General features: G+C 40.8%; 1 protein-coding gene across 7 annotated transcripts in view; it reads right to left on the reverse strand.

Annotated features, from left to right (window-relative positions):
- Positions 1-419: 419 nt before the first annotated feature.
- LIMCH1 (LIM and calponin homology domains 1) overlaps positions 420-17,466 on the reverse strand; it is a 388,951-nt gene continuing 371,904 nt past the window's right edge. For 5 of the 7 annotated variants that reach the window (XM_040335035.1, XM_040335040.1, XM_040335041.1 and 2 more), the window contains 8 exons: positions 16,199-16,330; positions 13,742-13,866; positions 12,049-12,146; positions 10,794-10,899; positions 7,230-7,316; positions 7,010-7,118; positions 4,460-4,562; positions 420-3,748 (listed from right to left, as the gene is read on the reverse strand). In XM_040335035.1, coding sequence (XP_040190969.1) covers positions 3,723-3,748; positions 4,460-4,562; positions 7,010-7,118; positions 7,230-7,316; positions 10,794-10,899; positions 12,049-12,146; positions 13,742-13,866; positions 16,199-16,330 — 786 coding nt within the window. In that variant the 3' untranslated portion in view covers positions 420-3,722. The remainder of the gene's footprint in view (positions 3,749-4,459; positions 4,563-7,009; positions 7,119-7,229; positions 7,317-10,793; positions 10,900-12,048; positions 12,147-13,741; positions 13,867-16,198; positions 16,331-17,466) is intronic. The other 2 variants (XM_040335037.1, XM_040335038.1) reach the window with 2 other exon arrangements.

The raw sequence follows: 17,466 nt of genomic DNA on the forward strand, positions 1-17,466 counted from the left end.
CAATATACACCAAACCAGAATAATCGCACAACAGACAAAGATTAACACAGGACTCTTCATCATCTCTGCAAGTGTAAAAGGAGAAACCACAGTAGTTAAAAGCAACACTAAGCATTTTATAACCTTTCAAGCAGGACTCTATTGCTTCAACCAACTGGCTTGTTGGTAATTAAAAAATAAATAAAATCCACACCACCGTAAAAAAAAAAAAAATAGAAAGAAAAAACAGCACTTAGAAAGTTAGTACTCAACACTAACTTAAGTACAGCAATTATTCATTCTTTACTGTCACAGGGTCATCAAAGATTGCACAGCAACACACATTGTTAGCAAAATATACAACAGAACCCCACACGAGCCCCATATAAGACTAGTAGTATATTTATGCTTTAATGCAGCGCTGAGGACACTAGTTATGAGATCGTCTAATATTCCTTAAAATGTGCCTGGCAGTCATCACATGGGAGGCAACCATTCTGAAGGCTCAATGACCAATTTGTAGTTTGGCCTATCAGTTCACCAGTAATCAATGTCAATGCTATACGTGTCACTTGCTCTCAGTAAATAAATCCATCTATTTGCAGTGGTGTCACTATTTTCTAGTGAATTATTAGGCCAAATACTGGCTCAACAAGTGCTGTATGAGAATGGATAACAACTGATGCAACCAGTCCAAAGACGTGGCTATGAAGATCAAAACCAAGCCAATGTTATGGATCCCAAGCCAGCTGAAGGTAATGAAGTCCAAACTGCACTTTGGAATTCAACCCTCAAAACAGCTGCCTCCTGTACAGATGACACAGACACTATACTTTCTATAGAATCCTGCAGTCTACAAAATCTGAGCGGTGGGTGAATGAGAAATATACAGGTGGTGTTTCCTTAAAGAGAAAATCTGTAGACACCAAAATAGCCAAGTAGACATGGAGGGATTTCTCAGGTGGAGTATGAATCGAACAACCATCCAGCACAGAGGACATCTGTGGCTCATTTGAGCCCTGCATCATAAGATGACCTGGGGGTTCTGCAAATGATTTGCAGTATGTCTACATACAGTAAATGTACGGATTTAGCAAATCAAACAGGCATCACCTTAGAGTCCTGTTTTAAACAAAGGGCAAGATTCATTTTGGCGATTAGACGGGAGATTAAAGGAGATTTTTGTCAAGCGTTGATACAAGACCACCCGCTGCTCCTATCATCCATGTAAACTACATGAAATATTCTCATTAAGATCCCCATGTCCATATTTAGTGCTGGTGACTAGAATAAAGCATGCGAATCCCAATATTCTAAACATGCCACTTCTTTCCCCAGAGCTTGTATGCAGATATTATATCATATCCCCATTGAGATAAAAACTCACATAGGGCAGTACATCTTTAGTATGTATTTTCAATACTACAGATGATTTTGATATACTAAAAAATCCTGGTTATAAAACAAAAATCAATATTGTCATGTCTGTGTTGTGCAATGCTGGAATACAATATAAAGTATTTGCAGACACCATGCAAATTGTGTAAACATTATAGTCATGAACCATGCAAGCACATCAGCAAAGTATATAATAGCAAAACAAACTCATCACTCTATAAAATGTATAGAGCTAATCAGACTCTGCCTTGCCTCCCTCATTACCTTCCTTGTGTTGTAGCTGTATTGCATTGGTCTGTCACACATATAAAGATGTGAAACAGCATTGCATTTAAGGCACCATTTTGTATGTTATAATGTAAATAATTAGTATGTATGATGTAATGTAACAGAACCATATAAGGTCAATACAAAATAAAGGGTCACTTCTAGCGATTACTAAACACATGCAAAAAAAAATGATAAAAATAACACTAGTGCTTAAATAAATAACTTCTAGCTTGATGTGTACTTGTTACCCAAGCACAACAAAGCAGACATATTGTAGACTGGCATATATTTCAGAGAACGCAACTTGCCAATTCACTTAGCACATCATAATGCCACTGGGGTACTTCCTCAACTGGTCAGATACAAAAAAATAAAAAATGACTGGACCTACACAGCTGCTGCCCAAATTAAGGATAACAAGTACACTTTAAGAAGATGTGGTAAATTATTATTGTCTAGACAACAGTAACATTAATACTTTTTTTTTAACAGACACGCTAAGGTGTCACCTGTGAGTTGGTTGTCATCACTGACATGACTACACAGTCGTCCTTATGGGTACCACATGCTAAGAGACTGAACCAAGGGACCAAGCAATCATATTTCAATTGGACTGTCTTCCCAGCAGCAAAATAAATTGGGTCAACCAAAAAGGATCCAACTTTTTCCAAAAATATGGGGTCCATCTGCTAGTGAGGAGAATGGAAATATGACACTCTACTCCCCCAAGTCATTAATGTGAAGAGCTGCCCCCTGGTGTGATGAGATAACCCCTCAGTTGGCCACTGCTTTTAGACCCCAAAATATAGCGTTCTCACTAAACGTAATATCATTAATATTCATTATACTGAAAACCTTAAGGAATTCTGGGACCTCATTTGGTTTCAACATGTACACAGCTAGAGTTTTTCAATATCCTATTAAGTAAATCTACACTACGAGTTTAAGAAACATCCAGACGCAGAATGTGATCCTATCTGTCACAACAGCATTGTTCCACATCACTAATAGTGCACTTGTACATTAACAGACCCAATCAGTGCTGTGCAGACATTCTTCAAGTGTTGTGAAAAGCCTAAGAGATTAGACTAGATCTACCAAATCTTCCGTGTGCCAAACCCAATGCTCGCATCAAATAATAATATGAACTAAAAACCCTGGCCTCAGCACTTAAGGGACAAATTACACATACAAAAAATGTACAGCTGTTCAATGTGGAACTAGGCCATCTTGTGCAACTACGGAGAACTGCGGCAGAGCAATTCTTTAACTTGTGCAGAAAATACTTAGGCCAATTTGATTTTCTGTCTTGCACTGCGTAAAAGTAGCACACAAATAATATCCACCACACTAAATGCTGTGACATTGTATGTGATGTTATTCTAGTTTGTTTCCTTTAAGGAGGTGGACAACTTGCTCGCTAAACATTACGGTGATTTATCTTTTTGTTAATGATATTTAAAATATTGGTAATGGCGTTACTACAGGCTTGCCTACAAGCTGGCCATGAAAAGTAGAGGCCACCAGTGAGCACAAGTAGGGATGTCCGTTCCCCAGGAACAGGTACAATCATCTTCATGGCCATTCAAAACAATATGCACAGTGCTGTAAGTGTAAGCGTATCGCTGTTTGCTGGTTACATTTTCTGTACTTGTGCATAAGATGAAGCCCTATAATTAGACCAAGTACAAATCGATTGCACCTTTAATTTTTAAGTTGAATTGAAAGAGGCACGTCAGAACATGTAGCACAATACACACTTCCAGGACACACCGCTTTAAGCGTTGCCACAGTTTGCAGGTTGTTTGTAAACCAGGGCTTGACTTCACTCTTCTTGGCAAATAAACAATACTCCTCTGTGGTGTTCCACAGATTTAATCTACCATATTCTTTCTGCATATGAAATATGAAGCAAATCATGTAGTATGCTAGTAGTAAGCACCACACACACAGTGTTCCTCTCTCCACATGAGATGAGTGTCAGGGTATCTGCAGGTAAAAGTGATTGTCTGGAGTCCATCCACACGAAAGGGGAGCTCCGCCTTTCCGAATGCTCTTCATGGCTGCTGATGAAGTCACAATGGTGTAGGGTGTCCAGCCGCTAGAGGAAATGACATGAAATAGCTTGTCATCAAACATGCATGATAAAAATATAAATATATCCCTCACCTGTTCTCCATATGAGTGCGTGCCATTAGGCAAAATCTCAGCAATCAGAAACCACGGTCTTACTGAAGCACTCATTTTACAAGCCTTAGCTAAGATCTTGGCAAGAACTGCAGACTTGAGTCAGTGACATGGAACAAACCTATATATGATATATATTATTTATATTAAATCAGGGCTTTTTTTCAGGGGGAACTCGGTTCCACCACCTCTGGCTCAGATCCTTTGGTGCCTGCTCACCACAATCACTTGTAAACACAGAAGTCTGGTTTCTGTGTTTACAAATGACAGCTCTGCACTGTGTGTAACCCACCTGAAATCTGCACTCTGTATGTAATGCAATTCTCGTATTTAATGCCCCTTTAAGACCCTTCTACTGTTTGTGAAATCTGAAAAAAAGCTCTGTATTAAATTAACAAAGAACTACATCAGCACCTGCAAACACTACATTTTACATTAAAAAGGATCAGAAACAGATGGGGGGGGGGTCTACTTCAAATGAAAACCCACCCCAATGTACTTGTGTTTGCTGACATGGGGCATACACCTGTTTTTACAGAGGGATCTCATCTGGGTTTTCATGTTTAAAATAATAAAATGACATGAACGATTATGAAGAATTTGTGAATATGAGAAAAACACTCACTTCTGGATCTGATGTAACAATCATTACAGTTTAATAGGCCATTGCGAATCCTGACATCCGCTCCTGTCGTTGCATCACCAAGTTGTCCCTTACAAATCCCACACTAAACAGAAACAGAGAGAATTAAAGATACAAAAAATATCAATTATAATAAAGAAGAGAAAGTTAAAGTGGTTTTAAAGCCCAAACATATTTTACCTTAATGCATTTCTTGCATTAAGGAAAAAAAAATGCTTAGGCATCAGCAAATGCATTGTACAGAGCAGCCAAGTATAGACATGTTTGTTATTAAAAAAAAAGAAAAAAAAGAAATGTACCTTTACAATTGCTTTTAAAAAAATGTAGGGAGGCACCGAATAGAAATTTTGTTACTGAAACCGAAAATGCAGGATGCACTTAGCCGAGAATTTTAGGAAATATTTATAATTTTATACATAATTGCATTATATTTGACTTTTTAATAATATCATATTTAAATTAATATGAATTTGTTGTTGGCCATTATTGGCACCTTTAGTGCAAGAAAAGCTAAAGAAAAATGCAGTCTCTAACCATCACTTGTATCATGTCTGCAATCTCTTAAACTTAAACACACTGCTAATAGTATTAGCAAAATTTCCATTCAGTGCACCTCTAGAAGATATGATACAAGAGATCAATGCAGCCTCACCAGTGTCCATCAAATGTAGCCTTACCAATGCCCGTCAGATGCGGCCTCACCAGTGCCCGTCAGGTGCAGCCTCACCAGTGACTGCAGTAACAATGTCCGCCTTCTGTGATACACATCACACTGAATCAATTTCCCCGCATTGGATCAGTGTGCCATCTATCACAGGAGGCAGGACATTGTTACTGCGACTGCCCGGACAATTCAGCTCTGTGACACAGGGAGATCGCCGCTCTGCGTGAAGAGGAGGGAGGAGAGAAGAGGAGAACACTGACTGAGCCGCCAGGATGACAACCCCGCAAAGTGCGGCACCTGGGGCGGACCTCCCCCCTTTTATGTGCCATAATCAGCACCTTTTCTTCTTTCGGTCGCATGCCAAAAACACAATTTTCAGCTGATATGTTTCGGTGGCCAAAATTTCAGTGTGCCTCTAAAAATATGTATGGAGAGAAATATGGAGGCTGCCATTGCTCACCTTCCTCTAAAAATGCTAGTCATTTGGCTCTGTCCGACTCAGTATGTTGATCCAGAACAATTATGTAGATTAATCCCCTTTCACACTACCAGGATCTGAGTCCGCCTGTCAGTTTTTCAGGCGGACCTGTTTGGACCCTACAGTCTGCTATAAAGAGCGGTGAGTGTCAAAGGACATGTGTCCATTGAGACCCGCCAACATCCGATCCTATCCTATTCCCCATCCATTTGGCAGATTGAATGGCAGTCGGGAGTAAATAAACAAGCAGTCTGTTTACATTCGACCGCCCATAGAGGAGAGCGGGCTGTGTCTGTGTCTGCTCTGCATAAGTGAAGTGGAAACGAACTTGTCATCCGCCTGCTCAGCGGGGATCAGTGGACATATTCCCCACTGAGCAGGTGGACTCTAACAGAGCCTGTCCCGTGTGTAAGGGGCTGGGAAAGTCATTGTTTCTAGCAGGGAGTGAGTCAAACCTGCTGCACAAGTGGTGATTTGAAGTGCAAGCAATAATTGATGGACTCTTTTTTTTTTTTTTTTTAATACTGGATGGGCATTGACTGCTCTTTATCTATATTTTACACTTCTATCACTGGGAAGTGGAGTCTCCTTTCAACTTCTATAATAGGTTAAGCGCTGCTGGAGTGAGTTTAGATATTTTACTCTGACATATGGACCAATACATTTTATTCTAGAGCTGAGGACATTTGAAGTGTCAGCATTTATCACTGAATTGGACAGATTGGTTGTTTAGGCATGTGATACTATAGGTACTTAGATGACACACCTAAACGGGTTTAAAAGACATATCTATATAGGCACATTTTAAATGCTGCTTTCTCCTAACAGAAGAAAGGTGTTTAGAAAATCTGCAATGAGCAAGAGACCTATGCTTAAGAACCTTAGGCCCCGTACACACGGTCGTTCCAAACCAATGAGAATGGTCCGACGGACCGTTTTCTTCGGTTCACCGCTGAAGTGGCCTGATGATCTGATGTGCGTACACACCATCGTTCCAAAAACCGATCGGGTCAGAACGCGGTGACGTCAAACACACGACGTGCTGAATAAAATGAAGTTCAATGCTTCCAAGCATGCGTCGACTTGGTTTTGAACCGATGCTTTTCTGTACTAACCATCGGTTTGGACCGATCGGGCAGCGGTCCATCGGTTCGGTTTTGAAGCATGTTTTAAAATTTTGGACCGAAGGAAAACAGACCGATGGGCTATACACACGGTCAGTTTGGACCGATGAAATTGAAACTCGGTCCATTCTCATCGGTTTTGTCCGACCGTGTGTAGGCCTTAAAGACCACACTATGGTTATAAAAAGGCAGGGTCTGTGTTTTATAAAAAACTAATATGTCAAAATACATTATTATTATTATTATTAATAAATAAAACACTGTACCTTGAAACACTGTATGTGGAAATATAGACTAAGAGTTTCGATGATCATGGCTGCCCCCTTTCCAAGTGGTATTCCACATGTGGAACAAAGTTTCTTTCCACTTACAGACCTAAAAAAAAACAACAAGCCTTCTGTCACGAGTGATACATGAGCACGCACCTCATTTATATTTCTCCTTTCATCATAGAACATAAACACATTGAGGAAATGTGTTATTGACCTTTTGTACCTGTTGGGTGACTGGCCTTGTGAAGAAGTAGACTGTGAGGAATTGATGATATCCCTGGGGTTCTCTGGAGAATCCAGTCTGATTTTCAAAAAGACAATAAGTAGGAGACTTAAAATAATCCCACTCCAACATTTTCAACACAAAAAAGTCATATGCTGCGTACACACGATCGGTCCATCCGATGAAAACGGTCTGATGGACCGTTTTCATTGGTTAATCGATGAAGCTGACTGATGGTCAGTCGTGCCTACACACCATCAGTTAAAAAAACGATCGTGTCAGAACACGGTGACGTAAAACACAACGACGTCACAAAGTTCAATGCTTCCAAGCATGTGTCGACTTGATTCTGAGCATGCATGGATTTTTAACCGGTTAGGTATCCATCGGTTAAATTTAAAACAAGATTGCTTTTTTTTTAACCTATGGATAAATAACTGATGGGGCCCACACACGATCGGTTTGGTCCGATGAAAGCGTTCCATCAGACCGTTCTCATCGGTTTGACTGATCGTGTGTACGCAGCATCACGGTCTCAAAGTATATACAACTGTTATAAAATCACGGCACAATCTATGTGTGATCTACAATAGCAGACAAGTTCTTGGTCCTTACAATTTTATGAGATTTAAAATAAGCTGAAATAATGTGTTTGATGGCAGATCAAACATAAGGCAGTGCCGCACTTCACTTGCTAAAGTGAGCTTGAAGGTGATTCTCTGAATTGCAATGAGCGGTGGATGTGTATACTTCATGATAAATGAGACTTCTGAGGGGCCATTTCATTCATTTGGAAACTATTAGATCCGCTAACTGATAAGAAAAGTGGTCTGACCACCAAAACTAGGAATTGTTTCCTTCTTCTGACCAATGACACAAGGTATTTGTTTCCTTCATCAAAACTGACCCCTCCACCCACCTAATTGACCACCGGCCATTTTTTCCCCATAACTGACAATGTAGCATTTGTTCCTCTCTCAGCAATCTAAAGGTTCCCATAATACATACTTCTCACTAATACACTCTCTACATTATAATGTACATTGCATATACTGTACAGTTTATAGTCCTGACTACTAAAATATGGGGCTAATTTACTTAAGGAAAATAGACGGTGCACTTTACAAGTGCAGTTGCACTCATTTTCCCCAGAGCTTAGTGAATGTGATGGGGCTTCACTTTGTAAAAAATAACCAATCAGGTGGAAGGGAATAAAAAAACAGCATTTTTGCTTGCACATGATTGGATTATGAAAATCATCAAAGCTTCATCACATTCATAAATCTCTAGGCAAAAGGAGTGCAAGTACACTTGCAAAGTACACCGATTATTTGCCTTTATTAATCAACAGCAAAAGACCCCTGTATCAGTGTTGACAACCGTCCGTACTTTTACGGACAGTTCGTAAAAACTGGCACTTTTTTGCCCCGTTCGTAAATGTCCGTGGTTGCGGGAATGTGCCAGTAAAAAAAGCCGAGATTGGTTCGGCTTGGACCTGCTCATGGAGATTGGAGGCAGGGGGTGATGGTGGCTGCGGTGGCACCACAGAGGGGGATGGAGGCAGGGGGAGATTGGTGGCACCACATAGGGGGATGGTGGCACCGCAGAGGGGGATGGAGGCAGGGGACGATGGAGACAGGGGGCCTGGGGGAGATTGGAGGCAGAGGGAGATTGGAGGCAGGGGGAGATTGTGGCACCGCAGGGAGGGGTGAATGCAGGGGGTGTTGGTGGCAGAGGGGGATGGAGGCAGGGGGTGATGAGACTAAATAATTTGCCCTTATTTTACCGAAAATACCAAAAATATGTTTTTTTTACCTTAATATCTACCTTAAATCACATTGCTATTTGCCTAGCATACTTGTTTGTAGCCTAAATACTGAAATTTGCAACCTAAAAATGTAATTTAGTAATTTTTGTGAAATGCCAGTAAAAACATGGCTGCGCTAGTAAATTTTGGGTGCCGTGCCAGTAAATTTCAATCTGGTAGGTTGGAAACACTGCCCTGTATGTGCCATGTTGTATGTTACAAGATCTGAGCTCTGCACGCTAGACCAGTGGTTCTCAACCTCAGTCCTCAAGTACCCCCAACGGGCCATGTTTTCAGGCTTTCCTTCTTTGCACAGCTGCTTTAAATCAAAATCAATGACATTGTATTGGTAAGAGCTATTTTATCTAAGGGAAGTTCCCAAAACATGGCCCTTGGGGGTACTTGAGGACTGAGGTTGAGAACCACTGCTCTAGACTATGGGGTTGATTTACGAAAACCGGAGAGTGCAAAATCTGGTGCAGCTGTCCTTAATATTCAATCAGCTTCGAACTTCAGCTTGTTCAATTAAGCTTTGACAAAAAAAAATGGAAGCCGATTGGTTTCTATGCAGAGCTGCAACAGATTTTGCACTCTCCAGTTTTAGTAAATCAACCTCTATGCTGTATATTACATAGTCCTGACCAAAGTGTTTATATTCTCAACAGTTATTTGCTGCTGTGAAGTCTGCAAGTTTGTTTTCTTTAACTGCTTGCCGACCGCATCTTGAGGATGTACAGAGACAAAGCGGCCTGTGTGGTATCATGTACATAGTATGTGATCAGTGAGCTTGGGCAGGGGGTGCGCTTGTGTCTGCCAGCCTGGCTTGCACATGCCGATCTATAGGTCCCAGCCAATGATTGACCGTTGGCACCTGGCGATCGGCTCCGAGCTTCCCCTGAACACAGCTTTGTGAATGTAAATAACACAGAGCTGTGTTCAGTGACAAGGGATCTCGATGTTTGCTAATTTCATGCTAAGCAGTGAGTGAAAACTAGATTCCCAGTAAAAGCCGTACACACAAACACTTGTTAGGCACACATGTAACCCCTTGATCGCCCTAGATGTTAACCCCTTCCTGCCCAGTGTCATTAGTACAGTGACAGCGCATAATATTATCACTGTAATAATGTCACTGGTAATGTCAGTGGCAGTTAGTCAGTTCCCCCCAGCTTCAGTTATTGTCAGACTGCACGCCACACTATCACAATCCATTATAAGTCGTTGATCACCGCCAATACTAGTATTAAAAAAAATATATAAAAATTCCAGTATATATCCCAGTATGTAGATGAACTTTCACACAAACCAAACAGTGTACACTTATTGGGACTTTTTTATTCTACCATAGACATGTAGCAGAATCTATTTTGGCCAAAATTTATTGAGATAATATTTGTAAAAAACGTTATGTGACATGTTTTAAAGCAGAAAAAAATAAAATTGTTTCAAAAATGTCGGTCTTTTTTATTTAAATATTAAAAACAAAAAATTCAGAGATGATCAAATACCACCAAAAGAAATCTCGATTTGTGTGAAATAAATTTTGTTGGGGTACAGCATTGCATGACCACGCAATTGTCAGTTAAAGTAGCGCAGTGCTGAATAGCATAAAACGTCCTAGTCACGAAAAAATAAAAATAAAAAACCTTCCGGAGCTGAAGTGGTTTGGGAAGGCTCAAACAGCCAGAAAGAAGACCCCAGAAACCTCAACTTAAAAGGACAACCAAAGTAAGAAACAGAAAACCTACCCCTTTGAATCTACACAGGGCGATCTAATCGGCTGACTGCTTTTACTATCCACAAAATTATTAAGAGATGCCACGTCCTCAGCCACATGGGATTCCAAATTTACACCTGATGTAAAGAAAAAAAAGAAAAGGAGTACCAAATGAACAAGGTTTGAATTTTGGCAAAATGGGGTGAGAGCTGAAAGTCTAACACCACTAGTAGCTAAATAATAAAAGTCATGCACGGCTTAACTGATCTGAATGGAATAAAGACAATACATATCACTTAAACTTGTGAAAGGCTTGTGGGGCATGATTGTCGGATCGCATTAAATGAGCGAATTATAGATTACACATTCATAACTTTCTTCTGATTTAGATGACAAAACGTTGTCATAGCAGAATTGATTAAAACTGAAGTAGGCCAAACAGATTTTAAAATATTGTTAAAGATACCTTGTGGGCATCCAGCCTTTAAGTGATTCTAAAGTCTCAGGCCCCGTACACACGACCGGTTTTCTCGGCAGAATCCAGCAAGAAACTCGATGGGAGACGTATTCTGCCGAGAAAACCGGTCGTGTGTACACTTTTCGCCGAGAAACCCGTCGGGGAACTCGTCGAGCCAAATAGAGAGCATGTTCTCTATTTCCTCGTTGGGCAATGGGAAAATTTGGCTTGACGAGTTTTCCGACAGCCGAACAAGGAACTCGACGAGCAAAACGATGTGTTTTGCCCGTCGAGTTTCTCGGTCGTGTGTACAGGGCCTAAGCATTTTTTATACTATGCATTAAGGTAAAAAAAAACAAAAAACACTGACTGTTCTGACCACCCCTGTCCCAAATCCCTAAACACTTGCCTGACTCCTCCACTGATCCAGCGCTATCCTGTCTGTCGTTCTGTTGCTCTCTCTTCCTCTTCCCACAGGAGACTCTGAGAGCAGCCAGCAGGACCCAAAGGCATCTGCTGCTGTCAATCAAATCCTGTGAGGAGAGAGCAGGGGCGTAGCCAAGCTGTGCTGTGTGTGCGTCTATGGACGCAACCACAGCCAGGCTCATGAGTGTGCCCACACAGGTGCCCCTTTAGGAGCCAGCCTGCTAAGGGGGCACTCAGAAGAAGGAGAGGAAAGAGTACAGGTCGGCACTTTGGAAGAAGCATGATGCATATACAGCCAATATTGTTAAAAATGACTTAAAATAGTCTCACGTTCAGCATTCACAAAATGAAATTTAGCGTTGAGTTGGATAATCCTGGTCTAGGTACATAAGACTTGACTTACCAAATTGTAAGCGAAGGCTGGTGGGTGTATTGCACTGTTGTTGGTGTGTATAGTTGTTGTCATATGTCACTGCCACCATGTCTTCTGTTTCCAATCTGCTGGTACCAGAGGACACATTATGAAAAGGTCATTTTCTCTAGCACAAAGCATAAACACAACTCATCATATAATATTTTAGGATTCCCTCCAGGAGAGTTCAAAACCACAGCATTTCCCTGTGTGGCAACTAAATTCTGTATGCACAACACTATGCAGCACAAAGCATCTGCAGTCTAAGTACTTTATGCAAGAGCAGATAATGAAGTCTTTTTTTTTTTTTTTTTCTTTTTCCTTTTTGTTTTTTTATTGTTTGCGTAAAAAAAATACAAAAAAAAGTGTTACATCATCGTACATATTATAAACAATACACAACCATACGTTTTTCCCTGTTTTCCCCTTATCTTTACCTACCCTTGTTCTTAGTGACCTTGTGAATAAATGAAGAAACACTTGTTTCTGAACTGTCGTACCTCGCCTCGCCTGCCCTACCCCACCCTGCAGACCCACACCCGCCCTCCCACCCTCCCATCACACCCTGTGCAGGTTTTTAAAATTAATGTGCTTCGTTAAGTACGTCTTCCCCAAAAAGGAATACCCGATAGCGGGTTAAGATATTGATTGCATTTGAATGGCGACTGTCCTCTTTTTATATAGAACATCCTGTTTCATCTAGCCAGGGTTTCCACATCCTCACAAACTTACTATAATTCCCCTGTTGAGTAAGTGTCACTCTCTCACTCCAAATCATTGTGTTAATAGTTTCAACCCAAGATTTGACAGTGGGTGGCATCTGGGCCTGCCACCTCAACGCAATTAACTTCCTTGCCTGGAAGAGGCATCTCAGTACCACTTCAAGGGAACTGGCTGGCACTCTATTTTCCTCTATGCTGCCTAACAAGCATGTCTTAGATTCAGCTTCTAACTTAGTTTTAAAAGTTTTATTTATTATGGTAACCACCTCCTCCCAGTATCTGAATAACTTTGGGCATAATGAAGTCTTACATTGCAGTATAGTCTTATGTTTTTATATAAATCCCAACTTTCATATAGAATTTGACATTTTAAACAGACCGCATACAAGGAAGACAGTTGCTTGAATAGGAGCCTGTAGATTTGAGTAACCTTATCCAATGTTGGCTTTCATCCTTTAAACTTGAGAAGAGTTTCTGTAAGTAGCAACTTTAATTGCTCCTTTCTGTGGTGTCTGTAAAGTATTTGGCATTGCATAGCAAATAATTCAAGATCCAAAGCATTAGCTTGAAACAGCTTTCATTCCATGGAGTATAGCACATTCAGAAAGCAGCCAACAAAGGAGTTAGGCCCCGTACACACGACAGAGTTTCTCGGCAGAATTCACCGAGAAACTCGGTCAAAACCCGGATTCTGCCGAGAAACTCTGTCGTCTGTACAGTTTTGGCCCGATGGAGCCGCCGAGGAGCTCGACGAGAAAATAGAGAACATGTTCTCTATTTTCTCATTGTTCTATGGGAGAAGGCGGCCCGCCGAGCTCCTCGGCGGCTTCATCCCAAAACTCGACGAGGAACTCGACGTGCCAAGCACGTCGAGTTCCTCTGTCGTGTGTACGGGGCCTAAGGCGGCTATGGAGTAAACTACATTCTTCCTTTATCATTATGCACTCTCCTTATATACATACCTGCTTCCGTTATTCTGCTCTTCTGGTCTATTGAGAGCTCCCTCCAGTGTCCACAACGGCACTTGCGATTCATTATCTTCTGGCTGTGCTGCCTCTTTCACGCAGCTTTTGGCCTCTGTCCAAGTCTACAAACAGACCAAAATAATATTAAACTAATGGTCATCAAAACAGCGGGCTCTGAACAACCATGGCAAATCCTATTAGGTTTACAAATGACTCCCATCAACAGATAATTCATGCTGTAGCTTAAAGTAGAGGCCGATTCATTGTACAAGACCACACCATAAAATATGCTTGCTAGAACTCTGGAAAAAGGGTACCGGCCTTGTTTAGTACTATGCTTTATTATTAGTACAACAATACTAAATATTATGGACTTCTGTATTTAAAAAAAATGATGATATAGTTCCTAAAACTGTATGATGTACAGTAATCACTGACTGATTAAGTTATCCACGGACACAGGGTGGCTGCCATTTTTTATAGAAAAGATGCAACCATCAGTCTTATTTTTTTTAGCAATCAATGTGTGTTCATGAATGTTCCTATTAGTAGAGTATGTGCGCCCTTCTTGGTACTGAGATGTCAGCAGATGTTCGGATATCCATAGTGCCGGTCTTTGCTTTGGCAATAAAACCTGATCAAGCCAATCAAATTTGTGGTTTTGACTGTTTCAGCCTTAATAGCACCAGTTGTGCCTCCATTATGGAGGCCAATTAATAAACTGTACACCTGCTCAACCCCACAAAGTGTCTTTTCCAAGAGGGAAACTCTGGAGCAAGATTAGATGCCGTATCTTTCTATATGTCAATGTAGAGCAAATCTTGCATCCAGATCGGAGTTCAAGTCACGAAAAAAAATCGCTGATCGCCGCCATTAGCAGTAAAAAAAAAAAAAAAAGATTAATAAAAATGCCATAAAACTATCCCCTATTTTGTAAACGCTATAAATTTTGTGCAAACCAATCGTTAAACGCTTATTGCGATTTTTTTTTACCAAATATAGGTAGAAGAATACGTATCGACCTAAACTGAGGAATTATATATATATATATATATATATATATATATATATATATATATATATATATATTTTTTTTTTTTTTTGGGGGGGGGATATTTATTATAGCAAAAATTAAAAAATATTGAATTTTTTTCAAAATTGTCGCTCTATTTTTGTTTATACAGCAAAAAATAAAAAACGCAGAGGTGATCAAATACCACCAAAAGAAAGCTCTATTTGTGGGGAAAAAAGGACGCCAATTTTGTTTGGGAGCCACATCGCACGACCGCGCAATTGTCAGTTAAAGCGTCACAGTGCCAAATCGCAAAAAGGGGCAAGGTCCTTTAGCTGCATTTTGGTCCGGGTCTTAAGTGGTTAATGCAAGTGTGGCCAGCTTTAGGTTAGCCATACATGTTGTAATTATCTTTCTCAGTGATGCACTATACATAGAATTTAAAGGCCGCAATGCCCGCAAAGTTTTCAAATCAACAAAATACGGTTATTGTATAATGGACTCTTCTTTGGCACCTGAGGTGAGACAAACTATGACCAGCATAAAGCGGCATCTAGGTGGCAAATCTCTCGCCAAGTACAGCAGGTAATAAGAAAACAATCACTCTTCACCAGTAACTAAACTCAACAAGAATTACCCAATATTCTGCTTTGTGCGATATGTCATAATATATGGATAATTCCAGCAGTGTTACTAAATTAGCAAATATAGCTTGGGTGTGAATTAATATACAAATCATTAAAGTGGTTGTAAACCCATATAAAAAAAAAAAAATTGCAAGACAAAAGGCATAATGAGCTAGTATACATCGCAAACTAGCTCATTATAAAATACTTACCTTAGATCAAAGCTGTTGCAGTGGTCCCCGTACACCGCTGTGTCTGGCGACATGTCTCCCGGAGTTATTTCTGGGTTTGCGGGCTCTGGCACTGCATGATTGGCGTATGCATGCGGGAGCCGGCACAGGTCCTTTAGAAATGGCACGATCGAGTCGTTCCTTCGGTGCGCATGCGCAGATGACATCGGTGCAAGCGTATATGGTGTAAGTGGTGTAACAGGCTTTACAACCACTTTAATACCAACGTAGTTCTGTGTACATTCCCATGAGCAGCACATTCTGACTTCCAAACAAGCTGTTTATACAATTTGAACAGAGCTTGATTATTATGCCTCCTGCCATCACAGTAAGCCAACAAAATGCCATTTAAACCCACTCACTTTCAGCAGTCATTTGCCTGACAGCAGGCAAAACCATCCTAGCTGATCAGGCTTTTTGAACTGCTGTCAGAACCCAATTTTATTAGACATGTCACCCACAAATGGGGCAGTGTATGCTGTCCTTAGACATAGGGCAGAGGAATAGACATAGGGCAGAGGAATAGACATAGGGCAGAGGAATAGACATAGGGCAGAGGAATAGATATTGTAGATCATAGACATGCCTCTTCAGAGGTTGTTTCTTGCTCTCTGTGGCTGGGAGTTGTGCTTCCATTCATCTCACATACACCACGATGTAAACTTGTAGCAGGGGAAACTGTCAATGGCATTAAGGTGTCTTCGATGATTTTCTTCTCCTGAATAGACATTTGAGTAAAGATCAAAACAGGGTTCTGTCATGTACACTCGTCAAAAAAAGAATAATTGACAAGCTAGGTATAATTCAGTTTGTGAATCTAAACTGCAAAACTTCAATCTGTTCATTCAAATTCCTCCTAGTTTACAAGCTCTACATACACTATATTACCAAAAGTATTGGGACACCTGCCTTTACACGCACATGAACTTTAATGGCATCCCAGTCTTAGTCCGTAGGGTTCAATATTGAGTTGGCCCACCCTTTGCAGCTATAACAGTTTAAACTCTTCTGAAAAAACTGTCCACAAGGTTTAGGAGTGTGTCTATGGAAATGTTTGACCATTCTTTATGGTCAGGCACTGATATGGATAAGAAGGTCTGACTCGCAGTCTCCACTCTAATTCATCCCAAAGTTGTTCTATCGGGTTGAGGCCAGTCTCTGTGTATGCCAGTCAAGTTCCTCCACCCCAAGTATGCTCATCCATGCCTTTATGGACCTTGCTTTGTGCACTGGTGCATAGTCATGTTGCAATAGGAAGGGGCCATCCCAAAACTGTTCCCACAAAGTTGGGAGCATAAAATTGTCCAAAATGTTGTGGTATGCTGACACCTTAAGAGTTCCCTTCCCTGGGACTAAGGGACCAAGCCCAACCTCTGAAAAACAACCCCACACCAGAATCCCCCCTCCATTAAATGATTTGCACCAGTGCACAAAGCAAAGTCCATAAAGACATGATGAGTGAGTTTGGGATGTAGAAACTTGACTGGTCTGCCGATAGAACACCTTTGGGATGAATAAGAGTGGAGACTGCGAGCCAGGCCCTCTCTTCCACATCAGTGCCTGACCTCACAAATGTGCTTCTAGAAGAATGGTCAAACAATCCCATAGACACACTCCTAAACCTGGTGGACAGCCTTCCCAGAAGAGTTGAAGCTGTTATTGCTGCAAAGGGTGGGCAAAGTCAATATTGAACCCTTCGAACCATTTCAAGAAAAGTGCCACAGATATAAATGATTGAAAAAGGCCCTGAAAACAAAACTTCAGAAAACAAAAGGTACTGTGGTATAGGCATTTCATGCCTGTGAAAGCAATTATACCATGGACTCTCAAAGCTAAAACAACCTCAAAGCTAAA

The sequence above is a fragment of the Rana temporaria genome, chromosome 1, assembly GCF_905171775.1.
Source record: "Rana temporaria chromosome 1, aRanTem1.1, whole genome shotgun sequence".
Classification (NCBI taxonomy): domain Eukaryota; kingdom Metazoa; phylum Chordata; class Amphibia; order Anura; family Ranidae; genus Rana; species Rana temporaria.